The sequence below is a fragment of the Pieris rapae genome, chromosome 12 (genome assembly GCF_905147795.1).
Source record: "Pieris rapae chromosome 12, ilPieRapa1.1, whole genome shotgun sequence".
In the NCBI taxonomy this organism is placed as follows: Eukaryota; Metazoa; Arthropoda; class Insecta; order Lepidoptera; family Pieridae; genus Pieris; species Pieris rapae.
In genome coordinates this window covers 7,831,085-7,855,931 of record NC_059520.1, presented here as the reverse complement: position 1 = coordinate 7,855,931, position 24,847 = coordinate 7,831,085, and the positions used below count along the sequence as shown (strand labels likewise).

Genomic DNA, 24,847 nt, shown 5'->3' with positions numbered 1-24,847 from the left:
TTTAGGTTTGTATAAATATGAACAAGAGTTAAAAATAAGTTTGCCAAAGAAGTTTCACTTCTGACATGTGTATTTTATACGCACGCACTTTTTTTATTTACGTTATTTTATGTATAGCATTAATTTGACTCTATTCCCTAATTAGTAGGAATTTCACAAATTTTCAAGGTTTAGGCTGTGAAGTCCTTGCCTGAACAATTATCTTGTCCGAGATAATATTTACATTCCAATTATTTCGTTGTAATTGCTCGTGAAGTAATGTTCGCTTCCCAGATTTGCCACCCAAAAATCTTCGCCTGCTGGTAAATCCACCACAGTACTACTCACTATATGTACATGGATATACGCTGTGCTGTGTTAGGCTCAAGACTTATCGCAATATTTTATTAACTCACTTTTTGCAACAATTGTATATGAAATGGCATATAACCTATAAAAAGTTCGTTCTCGTTCCGTCAATGCAAAAAAAAAACAAATGAAACAATGACACATGAACTGTCTAGAAACTAATTATAGATTTTTATATTCATGAATAAATTTATCAATGATAAACTTGGCGATTTCTGGTTGTTCACTCGGCACCATGTGACCCGCGCGCCGTAATAGCACTTCTGCGAAATTCCCACCATTCTTCTTGAACCTGTAAAATTGTATATGGGTTTTCTTCTGATTATGTACCACTTAATTATATTAGAAAATACGAACGAACAAAATTCCGGCAACGTACTCGCGGGCTTACGTTTAAATCAGCTGACTGGTAGCTAACACACAGTTTTGTAATCATACTTAATAATAAATCGAGGCTCCTTGAATGGAGACCTCGGCAGAACAAAATACACTAAACTAAAACAGACGTTGATGATGATGATGGATTGGAGTACACGTAATGCAGGAAATTGTATTTTTTAACAGGATTTTGTATTGCTTCTAGGCGGAAAATTCTTTTAGTCCATAACATATACCTAAAGAGGTATATAAAAATGATTTCCAGTTACTTACGCTACAATTCTCTTGTCACCAGCATTGCGCAGACGCCGTCGTGGGGCCTCCACATACTCTTTTCTTTTAGACCATTTTAGGCTGGAGTAGAGGTTTATTGATAAACCATATGGCAGCATTACATCCAACTGTCCGCTAGGAAATTATTATCAAACATTATTGAAAGTTTCTTCATATCTTATACGTAGGCAAATAGATACTTGCCAATTACAGTATGCAATAACTTTGTTTTAAATATACGATATTTACAATATTCTTATCTTATATAGTAATAATAATAATTAGGAATTGGTAAATACTCGTATAAAAATAAAACAAATTTAAAAATTTCGTAATTCATCAAGGTAATGCCAGCATTATTTAGGTACATTTTACGGAGCCCAACTTATTACATTTGTTTTATTATCTATTTATCAATGTTTAATTATAAAATATTATTATGTTTATATTGAATGATTTGAATGATGAATGAAAAAGAATGAATAAATGAATTCCAATAAAGTGCCTCCAAGTAGTGTTAACATGATTAATATATTAAAATACAAAATCATGACTTTTAGGGCCTGTTTCACAATGTATGGATAAAGTGCCATATAGCTATGCAAAACATAAATTATTCGAAAGATAAAAGTTTCATGTAAGATACTTGGCATTTCATGACAAATAGCGCTATCTGACATTCGTAAAACGCAGAAATACTGTTTATCCTACCAATAAGTAATAAATAGTAGTAGCAAGAATCTCCAAAAATTACGTGGCGTAATACTTGAACGCTCCCATTCTCCTTTTCAATAATATCCAATAACATAAGTGTCACTTAGATTTAAGAACCTTTACCTAAATTAGATTTTGCTAACGTTACCTAATTGTATGTTAGTTAGGTCTAAGCTCATATTTTAAACGATTGATGTTAGTTGTTATACAGTTTAAAACAAAGTGTTTTATTTAAGAATTACCTAGTGCAAATAATAAAATTCAGCTACAAATTCTTAAAAGGCCGGCAACGCACTCGCGAGCCCTCTAGCATCGAGAGTGTCCATGGGCGGCGATATCACTAAACATCAGGTGAGCCTCCTGCTCGTTCTATAAAAAAAAACCTCAAAATTTTACTTAATAAATAAGAATTACCTATAACACAGAACTCCATAATGCTCTAGAAGTTCTTCAACCCATGGTTTCGTTGTGTTCATTATATCTGGCCGCATTTTTTCATACACCAGCTGGTTATTTAAATCATATGATGCATTTCCTGTATGAATGTGGGCTCTAATCTCTTTTCGCTTCACGAACTCCTCGAACGCCGGTGCACTGTTATTTTGCTCTTCGTTGAAGTTAAATAAACTTACGCCACTGTGTTTCTTTATGTACTCCAGGGTTTTGTTAAACGCCTAATAACATGATGTAATATTTATTTCAAATAAACGAAGTTTTTTATTTCCTGTCTGTCGCTAGAAAATTCTAGTTGTCACTGGTATTTTTAAACGATCTACAAACCCAAAGGCGAGGTTTAATAAATTCTTTTCGATTTCTTTTTTTATTTCCCTTTAATTAACATAAATCGACCTAACAAAAGTAATCCCACTGCCAGTGTGTAGTTAAGAGGTCCACTCTTTAGGTAAGAGAAATATAATCGGAGAGAGTCAACCCCCACAAATATCCACCAGCTTAATAATACATCTTACCAATGCGGCATCTAACATTTTCTCCTCCTTTATGGCCTCAATGACAGTGTCTTCAATTGTTTTCAGCACTTCAAGTTCCCGACTTTCGAGAAGACCAAGTATTCGACAGAATTCGGTGTAATGCAGCATGCTCAGAGGGTCTATCAAGCCATTACCAATTGCAATGCCCTGAAAATTGTAAAAAGGACCTCAAAGAGTTTCAAATGTACCAGTTTCCTTGCAAATATCTAAGTCTTCAGTCATCTGCTAATTCCATTAAAAAATAGGTTTTAGGTATTTTTTTCGTTACACAATTGAGCGTTTCTAATGAAAATGCAACCATTCTATCAGTATTTTCTTATGACGTTGTCACGTTTAACTATCGTCAGTAAACCGACTTTCCAGACAACCGATTTTTTTTAAATTGTTGTATATATATATATATATATATACAACAATTTAAAAAAAAAAAAATATATATATATATATATATATATATATATATATATATAGCTGTGTACAACAATGTCGGAATCGCAGTTGGAAGTTACAGAGAACGCTTGATGTTAATGCCGCCTTTGTCTATAGGATTGACTTTGAAGGAATCGCGAGGTTTCCCGACTGTAAGGAACGGTCACCATACAAATATTTCACAAAGACACATTTATGTTTTTTTTTTATGAAAGAGGGGACAAATGGTCTGATGTTAAGTGTTACCTCAAGTGTGTTGCCGGCCTTTTACAAATTGGTACATTCTTTTCTTGAATGACCCTAAGTCGAAAAACGTGGAAAACGTGGCACGACGGATGTCGAAGTGATGATGATGTATTCAATATGAATTCATCGACTATTCAAGCTACTATATCAAAAATGTCAATCCCTCAAAAAGTTATTTATTTGACTACCTATAATAAAAATATTTTACCTTCAAATTAATTGGATGCTTTTCCATTCTTCTGTGTATTTGAATTGCCAAGGCAGGAACGTATTTTCCTGCGTATGATTCACCGGCTATAAACAATGGTGCTTCTTGTAACTCCGGAAAAACTTTCAGGAATTGGACCAGAAATGTATGCATTTGATCTCCAACCTGGAACAAAATTGTTCTATTCTAAATTGACTATAAAAATACTGACGCCAAGTTTAAACAGTCCCTTTTTAGGAGAGGGGAGATTTTGTGGTCCCCTACTTCTCGACCTAGCCAAGAGATCTGCCAAATCGCATGGCTGATCAGGGCTCTTTCTCTTTCTTAAATAATAATTCCTTTAAAAATTTTGACGTTTTTCCGATAGTCCTCAAAATAAATGGGCAACATATTGGAACGCAGAAACAGAATACGTATAGTAATGAATAAGTCTCCAACACTAACATTTCTTAATCATATCCTGCTTAATAGTGACTTTTGTAATTCGTGTATTTCTTATTATTTTGTATTGAATTGTAACCGTAAACCGAACTCTAACCGTCCTAATAATATTAATTAAAAATATTAATAATTCATGTTATTTTTTTTATGTCTTTCTTCAAATTTAAGAGCCGGGCTCTTGTCTGGATTAATCGCCACTGCGGTTCTGCGTCAGTGTCTTGACCTCCTGGTATGTCACGACCTCAGCTTTTTCCTTGATCTGATCTCTATTTCTTGGTCTTCCTCGTCCTCTCCTGCCTGATCTTCCCCTCCAAGATGGTCTTAAAGAAGTTATCGTGTTGCACCAGGTGTCCAAACGTCTTCCCTCACATTGTTTTTAATGTAACGATGTTTAAATAAATAAAATAGAAATAAATAAAAAAAAGAAAAAGCCATCATAATTAACGTCTAATATATAATAACTTACATCATCTTCATTATCCGTGTAGCCTCGGTCATCGCCCGTGAAACTAAATCCGGTTCCCACAGGGTTGTCCAAGAAAAGCAAGGAATAGTCGGAGTTCCAGGAAATTTGGCGTTTCTTGACTGTAAATTTCCATTGATTAAAACTTACTGCTTTATTTATAGTGAAAGTGTTATTAGCTTTGGAGGGTCCGGGGATTGACCGGGGTCTAAATGAGCGAGCAATGTATGGTCACTATTTGATAAAAAAGTATTGCAAAAGTTGCATTCTATAGAATATCTATTTGGGAGGCACTATCTGTCATTAATCACACATCCTTTTTTATTATGTATAATAAAGTGTATTCTTTCTTTCTTTTATTATTATTGCAATGTGAAAATTTTACATAATGCGGTGCACGGCTAAAACATATATTGGTAGGCATATTATTACAAAATTAAATGTTTGTTTGTTTCTGTTTGTTGGCTGTCACCAAGATATAATATCTTCGACTGAAAACTGTAGCTGGTGATAACAACTTCAGTCTGGGTAAGGTCCATTTTGTATTTCAAATTATTGTATTTTCTTCTTGTTAAAAAAAAGGTTTTTTTAATCATATATTACCTTCCCCAGTTCCAACATCAAATGGCCCGATAATATCAAATAGGCCTTTTAGCGAACTATAACCAGGACCTCCTTGAAGCCATATAATCAGTGGTGTTTTGCTTATATTTGCTTGAAACGGGAAATACCAGAAGAAAATATTCGAGTCGTACTTCTCATTGACAGTGATAAACCCCGAATGACTCTTTATGTCCAGAAATTGAGTAGAGTTTACTTCTGAAAGTTGCTTTGCAAGATCTGTGCTACCATTCTTGATGTAGGGTGTTAGTATCAGACAGTCTCCACATAGTTCATGGGATTTTACGTTGATTACACTGAAATAAGAACTTTTAAGGCCTTTATAAAGTTTATTTATTAAAGGTTACATCATACATAGTTAATGTACGACATATATGTGACAAACTTTTTTATCTTAAATATATGACAATTTAGGTAAATGTTATTAACATATACAAGTTAAAATAGAAATACAAGAAATATATGTTAAGGATGACGTTCGAAATAGGCACTTAAATTGAATCACACTTAGTTAAATGTATTGAATACTTTTTGTTTGTTTGTTCCCTTTTGTAAATCTTTGAACCTATTTGTAGTAAAATGTATTATGTACTTCATCTTTGGCTATATTTTCAGTGTATTTGTTCGTCGTTTAACGTCAAACGTCGTTTTGCCATGTAGGTATATCATTCATAATAAAAAATAGGGGGTAGGTGAAAATTAGGGGTTGTATGTATTTACTAATGCTGTATCATACAAAATTTTTTTTTTTTTAAAACTAATATTGAAAAAAAAATTAAGGGATGGATTACCCTTAACATTTAGGAGTATTTACCCAATATGCACACAAAATTTCATGAGAATCGGTAAAGCCGTTTCGGAGGAAAAAAAACTCACCATACAAACAATACACAAAACACTGGTAACTTCATCATAACTTGACAAAATGGCGAAATGGCATTTCAGTGTGTCTGATCGGTACGAAAACTTACACCAAAGCGTGAAGATAACTCGGTTAATGGTTAATTAAACAGATTTCTGTTGAAGCATGATGAAATGTAAAATAATCATCTTTTATTCTTCTTTTATACCTTTGACTAATCTATGTTGCTTTAAAATGCTGCTATAAGTATTTTTTTTATTAATAAATACTCTACGACATTGCGTCCAGGGATTTTTTCTGCCATCTGGGGTGTGAAACGCATCTCTTTTATTAATTAATACGCAGTTCTAACATTTCCGATGTACAAGTATTACCTGACTTTCGTAATATCCGATTTCAAGTTATTGTGATTCCAGTGCCCTTTTCCTTTGCCATTTGCCCTATTTCTTTTATGTTTATGTGTTCGTTTTTATTATCCCTTTCACTATTCATCTTTCTTCTTACATAGTTTAATGCACTTCTTGTGCTCACCTTAAGGTGGGTACTGACCACCATCACGAGGTGTAATGTAACATGTTACACAGCGAGCATTCGTGCAGTCAGTACGTGTTACATGGAAATTACGTTACGCTCGTCTCGATAATCGTTGTACGCTCTGGCAATTCGTCGGCCATCTTGAGTGAACTAATGGCGAAAGTGGAGTACAGAGTTCTGACGAGCATGTTATGCCGATTTTAAAACAAAGCGTAACATACTGGATGCAAATGTTACACATTACACCTCGTCTCGTTGGTCAGTACCCACCTTTATAGAAAAAAATCTCCACAGTTGTTGCTAAAAATTTGTAGCACCATCGGTTCACTGGTAATGGTCATATGTAACGTATTTAAATTTGTTATTACGGGGAATTACGGCATACATTTTCGTATACTTTAATCCGGGCTATATATTCAAATGTAACAATATTATAAGTTCACATATAGGATACCTACCAACATAAAAAAGAACCTTGAAACTAATTTACATTCAATACAGTCCCTCAAAGCCTTTTCCAAGCCTATCAGAGATATCTTAAAAAGAACACCGATAACTCGGAACATCAATTTAAATGTAAAGCACACTGTCAGAAAAAACTCCCGACCGTGGGAAAATTTATGTACGGACGTTTGTAAACGACCCAATGCTACATTAGCGATTTGAGGCACGTACCATATGTAACGCATCGATGTTTGTTTTACTATCAACAGCCTAAATATAGAGCAAATCACATTTGTAAGCGTGCAAGAATCTATCATAGGGAGCGTGGGAGCGCGTTCATGCTAAACAGGTCATTGGTACCCCATACCTGTTCGCGCATCAATTTAAAGGGTGTCCCTATAAATATCGATATATTAAAAATATTGAAGGACGGAAATTAGTTAGGAATATTCACTATTCAGACATGACTATTTTATTGTAATTACTATTAAACTATTAAAATTGTTTTTTTGCTTCGGTTTGATTGTTGCATGCCTGCTATTAATTTATATTATTATTATTTATTACTTAAGATATGATGTAAAATATGGTGTAATGGTTGCAGCTCTTTACAATCGTTTTATAAAACAAAATAGCTTGGCGATTAAAAAGAGTGGCGGAGAGTTTAATGCCAGTTCTTCTCTTCCGTTCTACGCCCTTGATTTGAGAACTGGCAGTAAATGTATAATTAGAGGCATTTAATGCATATTTCTTTTTTTGACGTTTGTACCTATATGATTTTTGATAAATGATTTTTTACTATATACATATATTTTTTTCTTCTGGTTTTTAATTATTTTTGTTTTTTTTTTCTTGTTACAAACGAGCAGGAGGCTCACCTAATGTTAGGTAATACCGCTGTCCATGGACACTGTCAGGACGCTCTAAAAGATAACTGAAGGCTATAAGAAGAGTGTCAGCGAAGAGAGGAGTAGAGACAAAGAGTGTTTTTTAGCAGTGATGGTTTTCTTTTGCTATTGTTTAGCAATTTTCAATGTTGTGTTTTATTATGGACGATTGATTATATTTGTTATCGGAACTCTTTAGATTAGAACAATTTACCTATTATCAATTGTTCATATTGTTTTTACATTTATTTGTTTGCTTTATGGTATATTGATATTTAAAGTATGTTTCTATGCATGTAAATCACTGTTTTGTTAGTTGAAAGAATTTTTCGATACTCGTGTTATTGTTATTTTGTCAACTGTTTGTGTATTTTCTATTACTATGTGAATTAATTTTAATTTTGTTAATAGAAGGTTTGTTATGTAATATAAATTGTTGTGACTTTTTTGTTGTGTTTTTTTTTCGGAACTCGTACCTAATGCTTAAGTATTGTCAAGTGTTTGTGTGTTTTTTTGTTTATATAAAGTGTTTTCCCTCTATTTTCATAGGTCTTTTTATGTATGCATATAAACTGTTGTGTTTGATTGGCTGTATTTTTTTGGTTGTGTTTTTAGTGCATTGTCAACAGCTAACTGTTTGTGTTTGACTGTATTCTATTTGTGTTGTGTGTTCCCCTTGTTATATCTTATTAGCTAATTTATTTCATACTTATCATATATTGTCTGCTGTATGTTTGTGACATAAATAAGTTATTTTGTTTATTTTTTAATATAAGTTTCAATCATAGAAATATATTATAATATACATATATAATCATATAATACACGTACAAAATGTTATATACCTAAAACCAACTAACGTTATCTAAGCTATAAAACTAAGTATTTTTACAAACATTTTTAGATAAAGCATTTAAAGCAATAGCCCATAACTACGACTCATAAAAATAATAAATAAAAATCGAAACACCATGTATAAACGATCGAGATAAATCCAAGTTCAAGGCGTAAGCTGTACAAACGAGAATCGGTGGGTATACAAGTTTCCTGACGCTAGTACTACGGCCCATTCTGCGGTGATTGCCCAGGGACACTAGACCATCATCAGTTATCTGCGCCCGCGCATCTCCAAAATGTTCAAATGGCTCGTCATTCTCACGTAAGTTCATGTTTGTGTATCTGTGAGACAGTGTTGTTATTGTTTAAATTCGATTTTTCTTCTTGGAACGAAACGGACCGACTTAAAAAATATTTATTTCGTAGGTCTGATAATTGGTTAACTATTTTTTTTAAACCATTAATTTAGGGTGAGCTCAAAACATTTTTTCTTGTGCCACATTATTATTTTTTTTTAATTTTGAATTACAATTACATAAAACCCTTAGTTTTCACTCTTCTATCACCAACCATGTTTAAATAATTTTTATTGACAAAAAGTGATTCTTTTTATTACGCAGTCCCTTACGTACGCATCGAAGGAATTGATCGAAGAACACCCAATGTATTAAATGAAAAAAAATATTCTACAATATTTGGTTGTTATAAAATAGTATATTACTGTCAAATTAAACAATATAATACGTCCTGTTTAAATATGGACAAATTGCTAACTTGTGATAAAAATATTTTTTAACCATTTTCTATAGTAGGTACTTGTTATTCGTAGTAAATGACATTTTCAGGTTCAAGTCTCGTTTTAAAATGGCGGGATTTTGTTATAATTTCCTTGTTTGATTTTCATGTTTATTGAAATCAGCAACAAATAAAAAAGAACGTTAAAACTTAAAATAGAAAAAGATACATTCGAAATTCAAAAAATCATTGGCACTTCATATAAATGCGTTTACTTTTCCTTTTTTATTTTACAACAAATTAAAAATATATAGATATAATAAAATAATTACTGCAAAAAACAAAATATTTAAAAGCGACTCATTAAAATGGAATCCAAAAAGGATCAATATCCTAAATTCATTCAATCTCGGCTCTATTTGTTTTTTATTAAAAGGAACTGGTATTTCAAGTTGCGGGACCGTGGGAATATTATTATGGCGCCACCAAGACTATCTTCATTCTAGGACATAGTTTCTTCACTTTAGTTTGTGCTCTATGTTATTTAGTATTTATAATCATTGAGCTCTATGCTTATTGTGTCGAAATTCAAATGTCGAAAACGAACATTATGAAATTTTGCCTTCAATACAAATTTACTTTCCAGTTTAATTAATATGATTAACGCTTTTTGATGTAAATAAAAAATCTATTCCCCCAAGAATATTCAAAGGGAATAATATCCCACGAAACATATTATACAGAATAAGCCATAATTCGAATTGCACATCGCGCATATACTAGCGGGAATTGCGAGTTGCTTTTTTTATGTAACTTAATTGTAATTTATTTATTTATTAACACTTCGTTGCAAATATACACGCATGGCTTTATGGCTTTCTATGGATCTCTTCCAGGCTACTATTGTGAGAGAAAAAAATTGCTATGAGGGGAGCGCCAATGCTCAATGCCAATGCCATATATTTATTCAACTAAAAGAAATAAAAAATAAACAAATATATATACCGTGAAAGGAAAAGCAATAAAAATATTATATTGAATATATCAAACTAGTTTTTATTTATATATACGTTTATATAGATATGAGGTTTGAAATGACAATAATTTTAAAAAGTCGTCCGCGACTTTACACTGTGAAAAATAAAGTCCAGTTCTAGGGTTTTTGAACTTAGCTTCAATATAATAATAATTACTTTGAAATATTTATACACTTTGTTGTTTCCAATTCAAATATTTACCTTCATTATAGAGCAGTCATATACATAATATGGTTATATTACTGAATTTGAAAAAAATCTTATTTGACTGTTTAAAGCATAAAATTACAAAAAGAAAGTATAGTTTTAAAATTCGAATACATAAGTAACAACAATTATATTCTGTAACCTATTCATTGGTGTTCACAAGTTTCCATTTTTAATAAGTTTTTTTTTGTATTTTATAATCGTATAAAGTACACACAACTAGTACACACAACAGCAATTAAAAGCAATAATTTTTTAGTTAAAAAAATCTACTATAATAATAAGAATTTATCGACAAAAACACCAATTAAAAGTTAAATAATAACAACTTTAATCTTTCTTTTAATATTTTTCTTATACACATTTTTAAAATACATATTTCCACAGATACACAAAGGCGGTCCTTTCCACAACAGACCTCTATTCCCTTCCTGAATTGCCTCCGGGAGAAGCTCCGGAACCCATCATTTCGTTTATGGAAAAAACATATGCCTTTGGAAGAGGAAGAATGGCTTATGACGCTGGGGAGCCTCTTCTTCTGTCCCCGTTAATAGAGGCGAAAAAACTGGAAGAAGCAAGAAAAGCGGCATACGTCGAACCTGATTATTTACTGCCTGGTATGGAGAGTTACGCAGGTTATTTGACTGTAAGTTGAAAGTATTAAAGAAATATCATACTTTATTAAACTTTAATCTGGTATATTATTTTTGTATGGAGGAAGTGAGCAGTGAACTAATGCTACTTATAAACGGCAGTTCGTAAATACGTAGACGATATTCTTTCGAATAGAATATCACAAATCATAGCTCAATTATACTTAGATAATTTGTATAGAGAACTTTGCGAACGTGGGAACTAAAGACTCCTTCAACTTCCATTTTGTTCCCTTTGGAGTAGACTCTTGGGCCATGAGGTTCAAGAGCATAGGCGCTTCGCAACTTACCAAATATCTAGTGTTTCTTAAAAGTAATTCACAAGAAAATAATATAAAACATTATATTTTTAAATATTGCTATAGATCATTTGTTTTTTAATAAAAACATTCAAAACCTGCTTTATTCACTCAGAGATGGTGTTGTTAGTATTTAGTATAGAAGTGTATGTACCGTTTATGATCCTTCTTGCAGAAAACGAAGATTTATTTATTCAAACAGGAAATACTGATCAAAGAACGGTGTGGATCATATTTGTACCAAATTGCAGTAAAGGGTTAAAGTAAAATAATAATCTTCGTACACGTTTCAAGCGATATAAAAAACGCAGCAATCATTGCTTATTACAGCTACGTTGCCTCAGTTCTGCGCTATGACATCCTTTTATGGGGAAATTCGGTTGATGTAAATAAAGTTTTCATTACGCAGAAAAAAATATTAGGGCTATTATGGGCGTTGGACCTCTTGTAAGCTGCTGTTTATATATCCATGAAGCAATTATGACTATAAACAAGCATCCAAACTTATTCAAAACAAACAAAGAAACTAGCCTGTATGTACCGAGAGATCCAACACGGCTGTGGGTACTTGCATGCTGCACCACGATGTATGCGAAAAATTGTTACGCCTTGGCTATTAAACTAGTTAATCACCTTCTTAGAAGTTATTAAAGGAAGGTGATTAAATTTTTAAGGGCAAGGTGACTTTATATCGTAGGGTAGACCATAAGTTTGACACCAATTCTATATAACTAAAATTATTATTATGACATAAAGTTAATGTTTTTATTATGACATTATATAAATTATAACATAAAAATTTCAGGTAAACAAAGAATATAATTCGAATCTATTCTTCTGGTATTTCCCCGTTCAGGGGAGTCCAGTTGAAGAAACACCATGGATAATTTGGCTTCAAGGAGGTCCAGGTGCTTCTTCACTTTATGGTCTCTTTACGGAAATAGGTCCTTTCTATGTTAATAAGGAAAACGAACTGGAAGGTAAAATAATATAATTAATTTATTTTTAAATTGATCGTATTGCATGGATAACGTTTTATTTCTTTGCAGAGATAAAATATTCGTGGGGTCAGAATCACTCTCTTCTATTCATAGACAATCCTGTCGGAACCGGCTTTAGCTTTACCGATGATGACCGAGGCTATGCCACTAACCAGACTACGGTATGTATAAATTAAAGTAATATCTACATAACGAGTACATTGCTACTGTATTACCTGTTCTTTTACAGCTTTAATTTGTCATTAAATATAACGGTGAAATAGAAGTTGTTAATTGTATAAGATGGAAAATTTTCTTATTTCAAAATTATTCAACGAAAATTCATGATAATTTTAATAGAAGAAGTATTTTATTAACGCTTTATAATACATCGGTAATTGTCGTACTTTTAAACGAAAAGTTGCATAAAACCTTAGTGGTTGGAATATTTGAGCGGGTTTTAGTGTTTAAACTCTACATCATATATAACGTTAAACGTTGCAAAAATGTTCGCGAGCTACGTTTAAAAGTACCTTCGTAGTGAATTTTAAAGCAGTGATAATATTTCTTGCGATAGATATTAGACATGAAATAATACGAAAATGTTATTATAGTACATTAAACAACGAAATTAAATAAAAAAACATGATACATTATAGTTAAATATGCAATTGTTACAAACTACGAAAGTTAAATACACCGAAATCAATGAGACACTGCAGCTTGACTTTGGGAAACTATCTAATCCATTGATATGATGGATTAGTTTCCCAAGTTTCAATATGGATTAATTCCACTGAAAGAATGACGTAAAGTATTTTTGTAGAAATCTTATGATGAGTCGCCCGTGACCTATATGTACCTAATGTAATATTTTTTAATTGGGTTTTTTCAAAATGTCTCGTAGATTACAGGTGTCGCTATTCATAACTAAGAATATTACTAAAACATGCTGTCTAACAAAAACCGCATTGAAATCAAAACACGTGTTTAGGAGCTAACATTATTTTGGTAAAACGCTCCGTACAGGGTTGAGGCACCGGTTGATAAATAATATGTGTGCCGATGACTCTAGTTAACATTATTCCTATTTCAGATTGGTGAAAACCTATACACAGCCCTACAGCAGTTCCTAACACTCTTCCCTGAATTACGAAAAGCTCCTTTGACGATTGCAGGAGAGTCATATGCTGGGAAACATATCCCATCCCTTGGAGTACAAATATTGTGGCACAGGCAGGAGGATCCAGCTATTAATCTTCAGGTGACTTTTTTTTAAATTCGAAAATTGATATACTTAGCGCTTAGTTTGAAGCCCGTACGTCCAAAACTTTTTTGACGTACGATCCTACCAGATATAATTTAAAAAAAATATATGCACAACGAACGGATAATAGATCATTATAGGTAGTAACCTATAATGATCACGAAACACAAAAATCATTTTTATATGACAAAACATTAGCTCACCAGCCCGTCATGAAAGTAATAAATATAAATATATAATACTAAGAAAGTGAAGTTTAGTTTTTCATTTCAAAATCTTGTTTTTAACAGGGTCTTGCCATTGGTAACGGATTTATCGACCCATTGACCCTCCAAAGGTACAGCTACTTCGTACGTGAGGCTGGTTTAGTGGATGACAAAGTGGCGAATTTTATGAACCAAATCGAGACAGCAGTGGTGCAATTTATTAACAATGGAGAAATGCTCAAGGCTTATGCTGTAAGTTTATAAAAGGCGTTTCACTACTACACTATACTAGCTGCCTTGTGCGCGGTTATATGGTACCTATAGAGATGAATGAATGAGAGAATGAAATACTTAATTGGGCATTTGAGTATTTCTGAACTCCAAAAGATTAACGTTTAGAGGAGTTCGGATTATCAGTAGCCATCGTATTCCACAACTGAGGGTTTTCTAAGACAGTTTTTGCCGCACACCAACTCTATGTGGACCCAACTGCCCACTGAAGTATTATCGAACCAATTCGACTTAGGGACTTAGGGTCCTTTAAGAAAAGAGCGTACCAATTCTTAAAAAGCGGACAACCCACTTGCGAGTCCTCTGGCAATGTGAGTGTCCATGGTAACACTCACCATTACGTGAGCCTCCTGCCCGTTTGCGTCCTGTTACATAAAAAAAACATTAATTCTAAAAAATCCGGCAACGCACATGCGAGTCTTCTGGCAATGTGAGTGTTTATGGTATGGTTTACCATAAGGTGAGCCTCCTGCCCGATTGCCTCCTGTGTCAAAAACATCTTAATTCTTAAAAGGCCAGAAACGCACTCGTTCCCAAATCATATCGCAATCTTGGAAAGTTACATGCTAATATAAATCTTACTAAAGACAATAAATAGCGTGTGAGTTAATTAATTAATTATTTAAAAAAAGTCTTTAGCACAATTTAGACGACCTTTAATTTTAATTCAAATTCCTTTCCTTTCAGTATTACAACTACTTACTACAATTATTCCTGTCAGAGTCAAAACTAAATAACTTATACAATTACCTACAAGATGAAATTAGCCTGGATGGTGCCTATTTAGACTATATTCAAAGGGATGACGTAAGAAGAGCGTTACATGTAGGAAACACTAATTTCACATCAATCGGAGTTGTTTATAAAAAGCTAGTCCCCGATTTCATGGGAAGCGCTAAACACTGGCTCGAAGAATTGCTAGAGAATTACAGGGTCATGCTTTATAAGTACGTATTTTTTCATCTTCATTCTCTACTTTTATTACTCCAAATAAAACAGTAATTAATCATTAAGATGGACAGCAAGTAGGTAGGTAGGGATACTATCTATTTATGTAAAAATGAACTCGACGCTATAACGATTTGGATAATTATGATATTAAAATATTTATAGAAGTTTCGGGAAGGTTTTCACAGTGGGAAAGAACTACTAAATACTAATAATAAAACGACAATTGATTTTTCTTTTTGAAATAAAAAGTTTTCACTCGGTTGTCATATATTTATAAAGAATTATGAAACTTTGGTGTGATATAATAGTAATCAAATATTTTCAGTGGCCACTTGGACATTATTGTTGCATACCATCCTTCAGTAAATACGTATGATGCCCTATCATTTTCCGGTTCGACAGAATACCGGCTTGCAAAACGACATCCTTGGTACCACAATGAAGAGTTGGCTGGGTAATATATTACTTACATAATTATAGACAATCTTTCCTGTTTTACATGAAGTCACTATTAATTGACATTATATAATGTCGCTTAGAATTATTCAAATTATTTTACCGTATAAAAATCAAGATATCAAATCATTTAGCCTCCGTACTTCACAATTGAATAATTTTTACGCATAAATAATAATTTAATGGGATTATGAACTTCCATATTTTAGGATTACGTTAGAACATAATTATAAATTATTGGTTTTAACATTTGATTTATATTTTATATGAACAATTACTTGATCACTACAGGTATTTCAAAATGGCGGGAAATCTGACAGAAGTTATGATCCGCGGGGCGGGACATATGGTGCCCGCAGACAAACCGCCAGCAGCCCTAGGATTAATTTCAGCATTTGCACGCGGAATTGCTTTGTACCAAGACACTGGGTCTTTGGTCCCAGAAAAAAATTCGATCAGAACTCGTCAACTGCCAGTGAACTAATTAGTAAATTTGTATTTTCTAAATGGATTATTCTGATTTTAATGATACGTAAAGCATTACGTATTTCATAATTGTATAATCTGTTTATTAATCAAAGAGATCGCTTGTGATTAATGCACGAAGTATTTTTATAATGCAGTTTCGTCCGTAATGTCAACCACTTAAACAGAGTAGTGTTATTGTAAATGTAAATAAAAATGTATAAAGAATAGTACGTAATTCATTGTTTTAATCAAGTCACTCATTTATTATCTTATAGCAGAAATTAACAATTAATTATATTACATTATTGTAGATGATTTAACCAAAGATTTCAGATTAAATTACATTTTTAACAAAACTCAACATCATACATATTATACATATCTTAATATTATCATGGTTTCATCGACATATTTAGATAATACAACCTTACAACCCTATCGGGAACTGTCAGTATGAGATACTAGATTATTGTGTTACATTATAATTATAGCACAGTACAATAAATATAGTAAACTACAGGGTATGTACTATGTAATGAAGCGTAATCACAGGGAATACTTACGTCATATTGCACACTTAGTTAACGAATTCTTAAAGTAGAAATATACTATAGGTAGTGCAATTCACGAAGACACGCCAATATTTGCTCGAGAAGATCATGCGGGGAGTTTGCTCCAAACGTCATTTGCGAACCATCAGTGGTTCATTGTATTGTGCGTGTGTATTGATAATAAATTGATGGATGCTTGCACACATAATTACAATAAACGGTTAGGAGAAATAGTGGGCGCGTCTGCGTGGATTGCACTATCTATACCGACTTATGAGTGATACAGTGTACGCGTCCCAATCTAAATTTGTCGACAAGAATTGTCATTTTCCTACAAGTTTAGTTTCCGACCTTCTCCATACATTACTGTTAAGGAATCTTGACTAAGCCCCCATGATACATTAGCGGGTTCAGTAAGACGAGTATGTAATATCTTTACAAGTTATGTGGGATTACAATAGGTTATATCTATAATCTATGTTCGCGATCTTGTTTTTATAAGTTATCTATGTCATTTTGATGACGTTTTCTACCACACCGACACCGAATTGACGTTACTGTTAGTCAAATGTCTATCGTTTTTATCTATCAAATTGCGTCTGAGTACAAAAGATTTTGTAGAATTTGTTTTTCTTAAACCGGGTTATATCCCGGGTGCTACTCCCGTTTAACAACAATTTTATTTAGTAGAAATTAATTCACATTGAGGAAAACGTTTTAGTGGATGAAACACAAAGTGTTGTGAAAACTATGGCCGTACCGTACGTGCTATGCCTCTGGATTTTAGGGGTTTTGACATCCGTAAAAGGATTCTATTTACCCGGCTTAGCCCCAGTAAACTACTGCAAAATTGGCGAAGATAGCGGAAAGTCTTGTAAAGTATGTGAAACCTCTACTTATTGTGAACCTAAAACTTATCTATAGAAATTTATTACTTTCCACGTTTACAATCCATTGCGTATTAAAATACATTAGATGATTCATTAACAGATCTAGTTTATGTTCTATATTTAATTGATTTTGCTGAGAATAGTAAGATAATTAAAAATATTTTTTTTAATGCATCCAATAATTGACTGTAAATTTGATTCCAGAGTGATATTCCACTATATGTTAATAGACTGAACACTGAAGAATCTGTAATACCCTTTGAATATCACCACTTTGACTTTTGCTTATCCAATGAAGCACAATCCCCTGTGGAGAACCTTGGTCAAGTTGTATTTGGGGAGCGGATTCGCCCGAGTCCATACAAAATTAACTTTTTAGAAAATACAACATGTCAGCATCTATGTACTAAGACTTATAGAGGCTCAGACCCTGAATCTACAAAAAAGCTTAATCTTTTGAAAATGGGTATGGCTCTTTACTATCAACATCATTGGATCATAGACAATATGCCAGTGACTTGGTGTTATCTTGTGAATGAAGGTGGGAAATCATACTGCAGTACTGGTTTTCCTATGGGATGTCAAGTACGAAGAAATCTTGTAAGTAAATTTTACACCTGATGCACTACACTGTTAGTAGTTAGTATTGTTAAGCTTATAAAAAGGCAACATGCCTTAATATATAGGATAATATTAATTAATCTAAAATAACATTTTATCTATTATTACTAATTAACCTATATTAATCTAAAATGAAATATAGTAAAAAATAACATTTTATCCATGCTATAGGATTACAATTGATTTATTATAAACTGTGATGTGTTATTAATATTACAATTTAAATAAAATAAAGATAAAAATTATCAATTTGCTCCAGATACATAATAGTTTAGCAGTTAGCTCTCAATTTATCAAATTTGGATTTAAAAAAATATTTATTTTTATTAAATATTAATGACAGTTACATGTTATGTTATCTGATTATTTGATATTATCTATAGAAGAGAAATATACAATCTATAATTTAAAATATTGTCTTTAATATTGGTTCACGGATGTTTAAAATATTTTGTTATTTTCATACAAAATGTAACATTGGTAATTGTTGGGTCATTATTTCTCTGGTAAACTTTTTTCTTCATACTAAAGCAAGACTAGCGATCCAGTGATTCTTGATTAAATAGTAAATTCTAGAATGAATAAAAGCATTATATTAGGTATATTTGCCCATGACTCAATCCGCACATTACACATCTCAAAATATTGCCTTGTCATACATTATTAAAACTCACTATATTTACATTTATGAGAATGTAGAATAATTCTGTAAATGCTCAATGGTAAAGAAGATAAATAAGTTTTTTTAATTTAAGGATACTTGCAATCCAATTGTAAATACATCACCAAGCAAGGTTGGAGCATACTATCTATTTAATCATGTGGATATTGATATTACCTACCACAGTGGTGGCACTGAGGAGTGGGCTGTTGGATTTGGAGAGAATGGTGGGAGAATTATTTCTGTCAAGGTAATAAATATGCTGCTTAAATAAATTGTAAGTTTAGATAACATTGGTTGTTTCACATATTTTCTGAGAAAGTCAGATAAGTTAGAGCTGACAGAATAATTTTGGTTCAGTAATATTCATTTTGTACACAGGGTGTCCATAAATGAATTTCAAGCATAGGACAGGTTGTGAACAGCTAGAAAATTTTATGTCACCTCCCGACAGTGCATAGTACATTTTTAGTTCAATATGGTCTGATATTTTATATGATATCAGATATATATCCATCTATCACCCATCGATTTCACACTGATTCATGAAAATCCTTGTATAAAGGTTTTTTTAAAACTCCTTATTTCAGGTCCGCCCAGCAAGTATCAACCATCAAAATCCTCAAAAGCCCGACTGCACCATTCAGAGCCCTTTGGAGATTCCAAACAGCCTAACGAATGACGAAACCTTCAACATAGCATACACATACAGTGTTCATTTTATTAAGAACAACACTAATAAGTGGTCGTCAAGATGGGACTACATACTTGAATCGATGCCACAGACGAATATCCAGTGGTTTTCAATATTAAATTCACTTGTGATCGTTCTGTTCCTAAGTGGTATGGTTGCAATGATTTTGCTGCGAACCCTACATAAGGATATTGCAAGATACAACCAGATGGAGTGCGGTGAAGATGCTCAGGTATATAGTTTTTTATTTACTATAGACAAAAGTATATATATACGAGTTTTTATACCATTCTTATTATAAAATTAGTGTGAGTGCATGTTAGTTCTAGGAGTACATTATCTTCAAATATAATTATTTAACTAAAGCATACACATGTTGTAAATCCTATTTTAAAACAGTAAGTGTGGAGTTTCTTGCCCATTCCTCTCCACACAAAACTACCTTTTGGTAGGGGAATCATAGAATCATCTTTATATTTTATTTAACATTTAAAAGTGCCATTTTAGGTCTAATTGGAATAAATGATTTGATTTCATAGCCAGAACTTAACGCACAACAAATTTCATGCCCTATATCTTCAGGACGCATTAATGTCAGTATCTTCCAGACTTTTTATTCAACGGTCAAAAACTTTGCTGATTGTGTGTTTTATTTTCAGGAAGAGTTTGGGTGGAAGTTGGTTCATGGAGATGTGTTTAGACCCCCTCGCCGCGGTATGTTGTTAGCTGTTTTCCTTGGATCTGGTTCACAGGTAAGGAATAAGTTTTATAATTTTATAGGCAAAAAAATATTTTTTTATAAGTTAAAAAAAAGATTTTATAATCCTAATATCTATATTTCTAACTGTGTCTCTCTCTTGTACCATTTGTGATGTGGTCATAAATATAGGCACATATGATTCGGTGTATTAATTTAGTTAACAAAGTACATAGCTTAAAGGATTTCATTGTCTGTTGAGGGAACTGGCTAAAGTTGTATTATTCATAAGTGCCTTTTTTGTTATGTTATTTTGTTTTTCCTAAATAATTTTGTATGTTTGTTTTTTGTTTCGTCTGTAAAAATTTCACTGATTGTGCACTCTTGTCAATTTAGGCTCGCCTGTTAAGGAAAGAGTTACACACACACACACACACACTCATCACACATTTCTTTCATTTCATGAATCACAGAAATCACAACTACATTCTTGTTTACAAGTTTGCTTATAAATATACCTATGGTACGAAAATCTTTTTGCTATGGAAGAGCGTGGCCTTCTAACACAGGTGTTTTTACACTTAATTGAGGGTCGCAACCATGGAATGTTTTTTTGTACCGTTTTTGAAGAAATAAAATATTTTTCATTTTTCATTTTCAAGAGTGTTTTTTTTAATAAATGGAAATCTTAATAGCAATATATATCTCACTCACATATGTTGCCACGTTTGGTACCGTAATTTTTTTTGAATTTTTGAATGCTTACAGGTGTTTGGTATGACGCTAGTGACGTTAGCCTTTGCCTGCCTGGGTTTCCTCTCACCAGCGAATAGAGGAGCCTTGATGACCTGCGCTCTAGTTGTTTGGGTTCTTCTTGGTGCTGCCGCGGGCTACGTCAGCGCTCGGATCTATAAAAGCTTCGGTGGAAGACGGTGGAAGAGCAATATACTGCTCACGTCCATGCTGTGTCCCGGGTAAGTTCTGAGCTGGGTTTGTCAAGACTTAAGGCGGGATTTTGGAAATCATGGCACTATTGTTTTTATTGAATGGTATGGATTCATTGTTATTAATAGTAATAATATTGAGTTTTACAAAGAAACCCGGAAATTAAGCCTAAACGCTAATAAAATAGACTTGCGCACACGAAAAATATCTGGAAATTTCAACGAATCTTAATAATTTTATTTAAATTTTTAGTAAATCTTAATTTAAATTTTAATAAAAATCTATTGATATTGTCTATACATTATTATCTATTTCATTATAGAGGCTATAACCCATGATCCAATACAAAAGGCATATTTAACCTAGAATAAAATATTTTTCCACGAATTTCAATTTTTTTTATACAGGGTGGTGTTTTCGATCTTCTTCGTCCTCAACCTTGTGCTGTGGGGTAAGGGATCGTCGGCAGCAATTCCCTTCTCGACCCTTGTGGCGCTACTCGCTTTGTGGTTCGGAGTTTCAGTACCATTAACATTTATCGGCGCCTACTTTGGATTTAGGAAGAGGGTGAGTTATTATTTATGTCACAGCACAAACATATTTACATGTTTTACTAACTGTTTTTATTGTCCCATGGCCATATTGACTGTATATTAACTTAATTCCTCATGGGTCAAACATAATACTGCATTGGACAAATGTAGGCTAAAGTTTTTTGAGCACACCATTTTCGCAATATATAAGAGGACACAACAATTTTGGAATTTCTTAAACTTTTTTCCAAACAATTATTATAAAAAATCGGGTTTGTTAAAATCATCAATCAATTGCTATTACTCTATTTTACAAACGAAAAGTGTAACTATTTTTTATATCAGAATGCATTGAAAGATAGATAAATAATTTATTTACCCACAGATTTTGGACCACCCTGTACGTACGAATCAAATACCTCGTCAAATTCCCGAGCAGTCTCTCTACACTCAACCCGTTCCTGGGATCATTATGGGAGGAGTGCTTCCGTTTGGATGCATCTTCATTCAATTGTTCTTCATTCTCAATTCTCTATGGTCCAGCCAGGTCAGTAAATTTACCTATTTTTTAACTGTCTATATTGCGTTTATCCCGCATTTTTTTGAATATCGATCTTTAATTAACTGTCTAGAGATTCAATTAACTAGTTTACTGCGACATGTATTTAATATTAAAAGACAATGTGTGACTTGATGTTCTTTTTTAAGAAGTTTCTGTATGTATTGTTCTAAGGTTATTATCGATTTTTATCGTAGCTTTTTGTTTTTTTTGACATAATGTACCAAATTTTTTTACAAATAGTATTATCATATGAATTAATTTAATTTATTCAATATGGCATTGTTTTCTACCATATTTTGTAGTTAAAAATCAGAAATTGCAATAAAATTGTATATTTTCAGATGTACTACATGTTCGGATTCCTCTTCCTCGTGTTCATGATTTTGGTTATCACCTGTTCCGAGACCACGATCCTCCTCTGCTACTTCCACCTCTGCGCCGAAGACTACCACTGGTGGTGGAGGGCCTTCCTCAGCTCAGGATCCACCGCTGGCTACCTCTTCATATACTGCTGCCACTACTTTGTTACAAAACTGAATATTGAGGATGCTGTCTCTACGTTCCTCTACTTTGGGTATACAATGATAATGGTATTCTTGTTCTTCCTTCTAACAGGTACTATTGGTTTTATGGCTTGCTTCTGGTTTGTCCGGAAGATATACAGTGTGGTTAAGGTCGATTAAGATGATCCCGAGTCAACAATATGGTAGCAGTTGTGTGGACATCGTCCTTTATCCAAGTCGTAGGTGTATTGTAATTTATAAAGTTTAAATAATAAGAAACTATTAAATAAAAATAGAGAAACTTTTTTTTTAATCAATCGCAGCATAGAGGATTTGGTAGGAGACATTCAAAATCTATAAAGTATTATTGTTTATGTGCCTATTATTCATATATAAGAAAATAATTTAAAATCTAGACTTTATGTAGAACCATTAAAGTTTACCTGGACTGAATGGAGTCTCGTCTATGGTATAGTCTTTGAAATTGAAAATCGAGATGTACCGCTAAGCAGACCTTGCTTGACACTTTATTGGGGGCACGCCAATTTTCGAGTCTACATTTTTTTCTGGGATTTTGATTTAATAATTATGGCTTATTAAAAAATAGTTTTATTTTCAAGTTTTTTCCAGTTTATATGATAATTTACCGATATTTTTCATAGAAATCGTCAAAATCGTAATATTTGTCATACGTCAGAAAAAACAGTATTTTTTCTTAATAACGCGTAAAATCTGGCTCAATACAGTAGCGTTAACTATGATGATATCGGGTTTATAAACAACTACGTATAAAGGATGGAATGGATTCACTTGTTTTTGTAATTAAACGTGGACTAAAGTTCGGTTGTAACCATGGTTACCGATATATGGAAATAACATAGTAATTAAAGTAACTTAAATCCTGGTTTTAATTACTTGAGGAACGGGTATAACCCAACAGTACGTTTTGACGGAATCGGACGGAAATCGTCGTAGCTCTAACCACACAACTGATTTCGATAAAAAATAAATACCTATATATAGTTCTAAAATTAGGTCATTTAAAAACTTAAATGTTAAAAAATGCGTTTTGTTAATAATTAAAACATGTCATTACTAACAATTTTAATTCTATAAACAGTATTTATTTAATAAGTCAACATTATAATACTTATTTTATGTATTTTAAATTAATAACAATTAAATTTATATTCGGTGGACAAGGTCATTTCTTTTTTTTTTAATGATGTATAAACTGGTTTTCTTTTTGTAATTTTTTATAGCAAGCGATCAGCTGTTTTCACTAATATCTGAATTAAAAGGTGGGGTTGATATGTATCAATTTTGCCTTGGTGTCAATTGTCACTGTCAATGTTTATTTAATATAGATTCTAGAGGAATATAGATTATGTCTGGTGAAAAAAATGTGCTTGTAAAATCTAAAATACTAGTTCTAAACTATAATGATTTGTTTAATTCAGTAGCTCATGACGTTAAGTGATGTCAATAAACAATAGACGCTAGATTGTGGAAAGGTTAGCGTACTTTTGACATGTTAATATTAATTAATTCTATCTATGGTTGACAAACATGGAAAATAAAACACTTTTTCATTAGTCCTAATGCAAAGTTTGAGTCTGGAGACATACTTGGTCTAATTTTTTTTTGTTTCTGTTATTAGTGAAAGCAGCTCAAAGTGGTGATAAAATGTCCATGTCGATGCGACCTTATAGAATATTATACCTTTAGTCATTATTTTCTAATTGATTTATTATCCTCCATATGTATTAACACTACACAACTAATGTCAACAGCTTGTACATATTTTGACAATTCCTAATGATTCAAGATGGCCAAGACCATAGACAACTTTAGCTCAAGATTAAACATAAAATTGGTTCATACCTTATTTCGACTGTAAGAAATTTCAAATGTAAATATTTTAAAATCTATGAAGGTTTGCACAACGCCACGTTTTTCATAGATA

The 24,847-nt window shown here is 32.5% G+C and overlaps 3 protein-coding genes across 5 annotated transcripts; 2 read left to right on the top strand and 1 right to left on the bottom strand.

Annotated features, from left to right (window-relative positions):
• Positions 1–495: 495 nt before the first annotated feature.
• Positions 496–17,051, bottom strand: LOC110999980 (venom serine carboxypeptidase). 3 transcript variants are annotated; one of them, XM_022269288.2, is made up of 8 exons: positions 16,788–17,051; positions 5,093–5,406; positions 4,493–4,611; positions 3,586–3,750; positions 2,682–2,849; positions 2,128–2,387; positions 1,000–1,134; positions 496–640 (listed from the first exon to the last, which is right to left on the bottom strand). In XM_022269288.2, exons 1-8 carry the CDS (start codon positions 16,790–16,792, stop codon positions 511–513), a joined length of 1,296 nt encoding a protein of 431 aa, XP_022124980.2. In that variant the 5' UTR covers positions 16,793–17,051; the 3' UTR covers positions 496–510. The 3 variants fall into 3 exon arrangements, with proteins under 3 accessions (XP_022124980.2, XP_045486344.1, XP_045486345.1); XM_045630388.1 differs by lacking the exon at positions 16,788–17,051 and adding an exon at positions 5,987–6,144 and having other exon boundaries at positions 5,093–5,418; XM_045630389.1 differs by lacking the exon at positions 16,788–17,051 and adding an exon at positions 5,987–6,143.
• Positions 8,799–16,459, top strand: LOC110999979 (venom serine carboxypeptidase). The gene is made up of 9 exons (XM_022269286.2): positions 8,799–8,996; positions 11,041–11,299; positions 12,411–12,585; positions 12,655–12,767; positions 13,682–13,849; positions 14,143–14,310; positions 15,037–15,296; positions 15,626–15,754; positions 16,048–16,459. The coding sequence occupies exons 1-9, from the start codon at positions 8,971–8,973 to the stop codon at positions 16,238–16,240; spliced, it is 1,491 nt and encodes a 496-aa protein (XP_022124978.2). The 5' UTR covers positions 8,799–8,970; the 3' UTR covers positions 16,241–16,459.
• A 281-nt stretch (positions 17,052–17,332) lies between the features above and the next one.
• On the top strand, positions 17,333–23,979 carry LOC110999981 (transmembrane 9 superfamily member 2). Its single transcript, XM_022269290.2, has 9 exons — positions 17,333–17,654; positions 17,870–18,265; positions 19,042–19,197; positions 19,538–19,873; positions 20,301–20,393; positions 21,107–21,312; positions 21,691–21,850; positions 22,202–22,363; positions 22,720–23,979. Exons 1-9 carry the CDS (start codon positions 17,526–17,528, stop codon positions 23,059–23,061), a joined length of 1,980 nt encoding a protein of 659 aa, XP_022124982.1. The 5' UTR covers positions 17,333–17,525; the 3' UTR covers positions 23,062–23,979.
• Positions 23,980–24,847: the final 868 nt, after the last annotated feature.

Coding starts and splice junctions, on each gene's coding strand:
- LOC110999980 (XM_045630388.1), bottom strand. CDS start 6,024: ATGATGAAGTTACCAGTGTTTTGTGTATTGTTTGTATG. Junction 2,850..3,585: donor AGCATCCAATTAATTTGAAG/GTAAAATATTTT, acceptor TACAATTTTCAG/GGCATTGCAATTGGTAATGG. Junction 641..999: donor GGTGACAAGAGAATTGTAGC/GTAAGTAACTGG, acceptor ACAATTTTACAG/GTTCAAGAAGAATGGTGGGA.
- LOC110999979 (XM_022269286.2), top strand. CDS start 8,971: ATGTTCAAATGGCTCGTCATTCTCAC. Junction 8,997..11,040: donor AAATGGCTCGTCATTCTCAC/GTAAGTTCATGT, acceptor ATATTTCCACAG/ATACACAAAGGCGGTCCTTT. Junction 15,297..15,625: donor TACAGGGTCATGCTTTATAA/GTACGTATTTTT, acceptor AAATATTTTCAG/TGGCCACTTGGACATTATTG.
- LOC110999981 (XM_022269290.2), top strand. CDS start 17,526: ATGGCCGTACCGTACGTGCTATGCCTCTGGATTTTAGGGGTTTTGACA. Junction 19,874..20,300: donor AGTGCGGTGAAGATGCTCAG/GTATATAGTTTT, acceptor TTTTATTTTCAG/GAAGAGTTTGGGTGGAAGTT. Junction 21,851..22,201: donor ACTTTGGATTTAGGAAGAGG/GTGAGTTATTAT, acceptor ATTTACCCACAG/ATTTTGGACCACCCTGTACG.